This window comes from Mesocricetus auratus, unplaced genomic scaffold (assembly GCF_017639785.1).
Source record: "Mesocricetus auratus isolate SY011 unplaced genomic scaffold, BCM_Maur_2.0 Super-Scaffold_100026, whole genome shotgun sequence".
Lineage (NCBI taxonomy): Eukaryota > Metazoa > Chordata > Mammalia > Rodentia > Cricetidae > Mesocricetus > Mesocricetus auratus.
This window is the reverse complement of record NW_024429207.1, coordinates 7,169,001-7,175,000: the sequence shown is the minus strand read 5'-3', so window position 1 is coordinate 7,175,000 and position 6,000 is coordinate 7,169,001. Positions and strand designations below refer to the sequence as shown.

At 46.5% G+C, this 6,000-nt stretch overlaps 1 protein-coding gene across 4 annotated transcripts in view; it reads right to left on the bottom strand.

The window, feature by feature from the left end:
- Nucleotides 1–6,000, bottom strand: part of Stox2 (storkhead box 2) — a 214,733-nt gene that overhangs the window by 11,175 nt on the left and 197,558 nt on the right. For 3 of the 4 annotated variants that reach the window (XM_040731727.1, XM_005066677.4, XM_013110798.3), the window contains one exon: nt 673–2,938. In XM_040731727.1, coding sequence (XP_040587661.1) covers nt 673–2,938 — 2,266 coding nt within the window. Of the gene's footprint in view, nt 1–473; nt 525–672; nt 2,939–6,000 lie in introns of all 4 variants that reach the window. The other variant, XM_040731728.1, reaches the window with a different exon arrangement.

Here is a 6,000-nt window from a genome sequence, read left to right as displayed (position 1 = left end):
GGTTTGTGTTTGTCAACCCTAAACAACCTCAGTGCATTGGACACTCTGAACTGTCAAAACTATAAAATGTCGGTGTCCAGACAGACACCGTCAGTTCTCCTGGTGGGGAAACAAAAAGGGCAGGCAACTGTTTTGCTCTGAGAGAGTACAGGCCCCTAGCTTAGGTGAAAAGAACCAGCTTCCATTTCTCCATCCACACACAGGCAGAAGAGGAAGGCGTCTGAGCAAGTGAACAGACCACACACAGCGTAGGAATTAAAGTGGTATCAAGATTTCGGAGCCTCTGGAAAGACTGTAAAGCCCACTACTATATTCTCGCTATTATCCTGACACCAACTTCCTACCCTCCCCTTCCCCCCCACTAACTGTGTTCACTGTGCTCCTGGTTGGAAATACAAATAGAAGCAATCACTGAGGGTGCTGGTCTTAGTCAGGTTAGACTGATGCAAGCTTTAGGGCAGGGACCAACCCACCAGTCCAGATTGGTGATCTCTACAGCTGCAGAAACATTTTTTTTTCAATTCCTGAAAAAGAAGTTAGAAACAGGCTGTTAACAACACAAGTCACACAACTCACGGCCCTCATTCACAGTCTGAGACTGAAGTTGGTTATCTGCATAAAGCCCCAGGCCCTGGCAGGTATGTGCATCTACAGAGGGACATCTCTCCCTACCGTGGGGAGTTGAATCCACTGTCCACCGTGATGCTGCTGCTGTCCATGCTGTCCAGGCGGGCTGAATGGGTGGCTCTCTGGTTGCTGCTGCTGTCGGTTTCTTTTGGGGTGAGGAGGGTCAGGTTCTTCTCAAACTTCCTCTGCAAGTCTCTCTCCTTCTCCCTCTCGAGGAGCCACTGCATGGTCCCCACGTCATCTCGATTTTTCTCCTCCTCTGTGTTTTTGTTGGCCCCTTCCTCAGAGTCATCATCATCGGAGACATTGTAATAGTCAAAAGAGGCCTCCTGGTTCCCCCCGGACTCCTGCTGACGCTGGCTCGGAGGCACGGCTTGGGCCACCGATGTCCCAAGGGAAGGCTCCAGTTTTTCACATCGGCCTGGCAGCGTGTCAACAGGTGACTTGGGGTGAGGTTTGAGGAGGGACAGGCTGGACTTGTGATAGCTGTTTACAGACAAGGTGCTGTGTAGAGGTTTGAACAGTGTGTCCTTGCTGAATATTTCTTTCCTTTTGTCCAGGCTGCCGGGCTCTGCGCTATGATGTTGGACAAGGCGGCCATTGGCCATTCCCTCTGACACACCAGCAGAGGCAGCAGGGCCCCCACCTGGCCCTTTGGGTGACTCTTCCTTGTGCCCAACAGGTTCTCTGGAAGAATGAGGGGTCTGCCTCTCAGAGGGAGACAGCTTTTTCACCCCTTCCACCAGGGTCAACGTGTCATGGTCCTCTTTATTCTTCCCCAAAGGTGACGGTGCGGTGAGCACAGTCTCACTAGAGGTGTTGCACTGAAAATAGTCATCCACCGCCGTCTTTGCTGGGCAGGGGCTGAGTTCCCCATAGGATGGCATACTCTCAGGGGGTTTGCCAGGCTCCAAGAGGCTACAAGCACTAGAAGGTTCCTTGCTGCCACCAACCATTTCTGGAATGCACACCTCCTTATAGCTGGCAGGGGAAATGTGAGCCCTTTGATGACCGATAGTCTGTGCAGGCCTTAGAGTACTGTCGTCAATGTAAGACTGGCTGGGGGTCTGGTCATCTTGGCTGCAGCCTTCAGCCAGGTCTTCCGGAGTCCCGAGAGAAGAAGCGCCCAGGGGGCCTTTGGAGTTATCCATCGACCTGGACCTCTCCTTGGCCTTGTTGGATCTCTCATTCCTGGACCTCCGGTCCTGGGTATGGCTGTGGCTTCGGTGCACTTTGGAGTGGGAGCTTCCCCGGGAAGGTTCGGGAAAGGGCATCTCCGTTCTCCTTTTGGCCAGTTCACCAGACACATCCCACTCTGGCGTCATGGGGAAATGGGACTCGATCACGTTCGTGTTGCTGTGCATGATGAAGTTGTCTCCTTTGTGTTCGATGATGAAGCAGCCCTCCCTGGGGGCCCTGGTTAGAGGGTCGCAGAATTCATACTCCCTCTCCCCTGGGATATCCAGATGGGAGCCGTCCGAGGGATCTCCTTTGGACGCTCGAGTCTTGCTGTGGGACCGAGACTTCCCGTGGGACTTTCGGTGAGTCCGGCTCTTTTTACTCCTCCCGCTGTGGTGGGCGGAGGACCCGGCTTTGCTCCGGTGAGCTTTTTCCTCCTCCAGCTTTTTCATCAGCGCCGTGTGCCTCATGACGTTCTCCACCGTCAAGTCCGGGTTGATGCGCCGTATGATCTCCATCTCCACTTCCCGGGGGATGGTCGTCGGCGTGTCCTCGTCTCGCAGGGGCCACTCCTCGGGGGGAAACTGGGCAGAAAAATTGGCCAGCTGTTTGGTCTTGTCTTTCTTAAAGCTCAGCCGGAATAACTTGAGGCCGAACTTTTTGGACTGCTTCTCACCATCTTTAGGCTTTGAGAGAGTTTCGGTCTTGTAGGAGAAATTGATGGTGCTCTTGCTCTTTTCAGCGGGCGGCACCTGGCACAGCGGAGGAGGGCAGTAAGGGTCTTTGCAGTCCTTGGCAGGCTTCCTCTGCAGGGTGGAGGCATGCATGCTGTGCACGTCTTCTCGGCAGCAGTGGCAGGAGTCGCAGTGCTTTCTGGGTAGTGTCCTTTCCCTGACACAGCCTGAGGCGGAGGGCGTTATGGTTCCGGGTTGTGGAGAGGTACACTGAGACCTGTCAGGTACCCTCTCATCCAAGTGGTACCACTTACTGTTAGTTCTTATGAGGGAGGGAGTGATGAAGTAAGTCTGTGGGGTCACGATGAAGTAGCCATCTGGAGTCGGGTAGATTTTCCTCTCCCGCACCAGTGTGTTTAGGGTATGCCTCAGAATTTCTTGGCTTGGGGTTGGAACACCTGCGAGCAAAACACAGAGATGTGTATGAGAGAGGAGAAGGGGCGGGCTACGGATCCCTGACTTTCAGAGTCCTGTTAACACTGCCGAATTTGAAGTCACACCCCATGGCAGGCAAGCAGGCTTCAAAGGTGCTTCTTATGTTTAGCGCGAACCCCAGCTTTCTCTGATGACTCCTATGCACGTGACCACCTAGAGAGGAAAAGGCGATAACACAGGGATGGAGCTGAGCTCTGGAGTTCTTCCCCAGCATGTGTGAGACCTGGTTAGGGGTCCATCCCTAACAGCACATCAGGAGAACAAGAGAGACACGGGAGTTAGACAGGGCTAGATCGTCACTGCAGCAAAGCCTTTCTTCAGCGTCATGTGAATGAGGCTGTTTTGTAAGGGACAGGAAAAGGAACGCTTCTCATTGAGTGGCATGCATTTTTGGAAAAGATTTTTTTCAATGAGATCATGAGAGAAGTGAGATTAAAATAGTTACTTCAATATCAGAGAATAATACATACATACATACATTCATACATACATACACATACATGTGATGTGTGTAACTACTTTATTAAGCACTCATTTTTAAAAATATAAGTTAATTTCAAGTTAATTTTTATAAATTTTACAAAAGGGTAGCTCAATTTGACTATTCCTTATGAAAACTTCTTGTAATTTTGAGACTAAAATGTAATTACATAGTTTCTCCTTTTCCTTTCTTCCCTCCAAGCCCTTCTGTATACCATGCCTTTTCATTAATAGTTATTACATGAACACATATATGCATACACTTACTATGATCTAATGTTACTCACATGTCCATTTTCAGAGTTGACATTTGGGTGCTCTTCCCTGGGTGACATGATTTCTCCCATTCTTGGCATTCTTTAGTTACTTCTAGCTATACCCATAAAAGCCTCACCACCATGGCTGCCTACATGCCAACTGAACAAGGACAACAACAATATCCAAGTGGATGGAGAAAAACCATGAGTACTCAATCGTGCGCAAAGGACTGGACCTTGTAATTTTGGAGTCCACCACCACCATGCATGGTGAAACTGTCTACTGCAGTGATTACAGTCAGATAAGAACATTGCCCTTGGCAAAAGTCAGCAGATGGAGGTGGCTTTCCTAGTTTCTAACCATTGAGCCCTAATCCATACACTAGTAAGTACACACTAAGACACCCTCGGGTTGATCACTAAGTTCCAAACATCTGTATTTGCTAGAACATAAGTACAGGGGGGCAGGGTACATGTTTCATTGCACCATGGTGTACTTAACTTTCAAGAGTATTTGTGTGACTGCTTAGGTCTTCCCTACCTGGAGATGAAATCAAGACAAGAAATTCTTAGGGAGGTACACTTTCTGCAGGCTGTAGGCCACTTTATCTCTTGATTATTCTGCATCTGTCAGTGTCTGTCATATCAAGGGTGGTGATATTGACAGAACTGATCTGAATGTTATAGCTTAGAAACAGGCAAGATCAAATCATATAAATATTGCCAATACTTGACCCACAAACTGGCAGTTTCACGTGTCACAGCCAAATAGTACAATGTGGATAATGAAAGCTTGGATTCTCTAATGGAAACTCGTACATAGAATTTGTTGAGCTGATTTTCAAAGTTCAACTTAAAAAAGACTCAAACTATCATTTGTTTCAGTATACCATTTTACTAGAAGACCTCACTCTTTGGAATATAGATGTCCAACATAGTAAGAGGTCACGTTTGAAATTATCCTTTTTTATCTATAAAGCACACATCAAATATAAGAATTCAAATATTTTAATAATACTGTTAGACTTCAAAACCTCTATTTCAAATAGTAAACTGCAAAAGAAGTAGTCTTCCCTTTAAAACAAAGGTATTACAATAAAAACCCTCCAGACTTCTAGTACTGTTATTGAAAATAGACTTCTCGAGAAGAATTTAAACAACTTTAAATTCTCAGTGATGTTTTGTTCTGACAAAGCTAATGAAAAGCAAGAAACAAAAGGAGGAGGAGAAAGAAAAGAGGCAGGTAAGGCAAGGAAACTTTTTTTTAAATAAAATACCAGTTAAATATTTGGAGTTATTAGGTCTGGCATAATGGTGGACATTTGTAGAGGCAGGATAATCAAAGAAAGTTCAGGGCCAGTGTGGTATACACTGTGAGACTGTGTCTCAAAAAAAAAACCCAAATTTAAAACAAAACAAAACTAAAGGAAAAAAAAGTTGCTGTTACTAAAGAAGAATTTCAATAACTATTACCATGTCCTAAACAGGGGTTGCCAATGTTTTGCTGTGAGGGGTCAGTTAGTAAACACTGTAGACTTTGTGAGTCATGTGACCTATGCAGCAATTCCTCAACTCTGCCACTACATCCAAGGAGCCAAAGCTAACCCAGAGACATCAGGAATGTCTGTGTTCCAATAAAACTTTATTCCCAAATGCAGGTGCTGTCAGACCTGCAGGCCATGCTTTGTAAAGCCCCGCCCTTAGTAAAATCTACACAGTGTTTTTGAAAATTTCTGGGTCTGGCCAATAGTCATCAGCGTTACATAGATGGAAAAGCTTACATAGTGCTTCTTTGCCATGAAAGCTGGCAAAGCAGTTATTATTTTAAGTGCCAGTGATTCATTTTTCTACAATGTCTTGTAGCTCAGTGATACCGTTCGTTGCTCAGCAGTGATGAACATTTTACTACTGCATACTGGCTCTGCATTCTTTCCTAGTTTATAGTAACGGGAGGCATGGAACCACATCTGAGAGACTTGCATAACTTCTCGTGAAGCTATATCGCTAACACTATGAAGACTTTAAAAGCAGCTGGACTAAAGCAGTGGCCTAGGTATACGGCAGGAAGACGAGCTGTCCTATACCAGAGGGTAGTGTTTGCAGAAAGCTTTGCCCCCTCTTACTGGGGATCTGTGTATCTTTCCACCTGTGGAAAAGGTTATGTCTGGCACCTAGGAAAGGGGAACAAATAGTGAAGAATGTCCAGGGATAATAAAGTGTTACAACATTTAAGATAATTTATAGGTTGCAAGCGTAGGTTGACAGTAGTGTTTGAGTAGCATATAAAC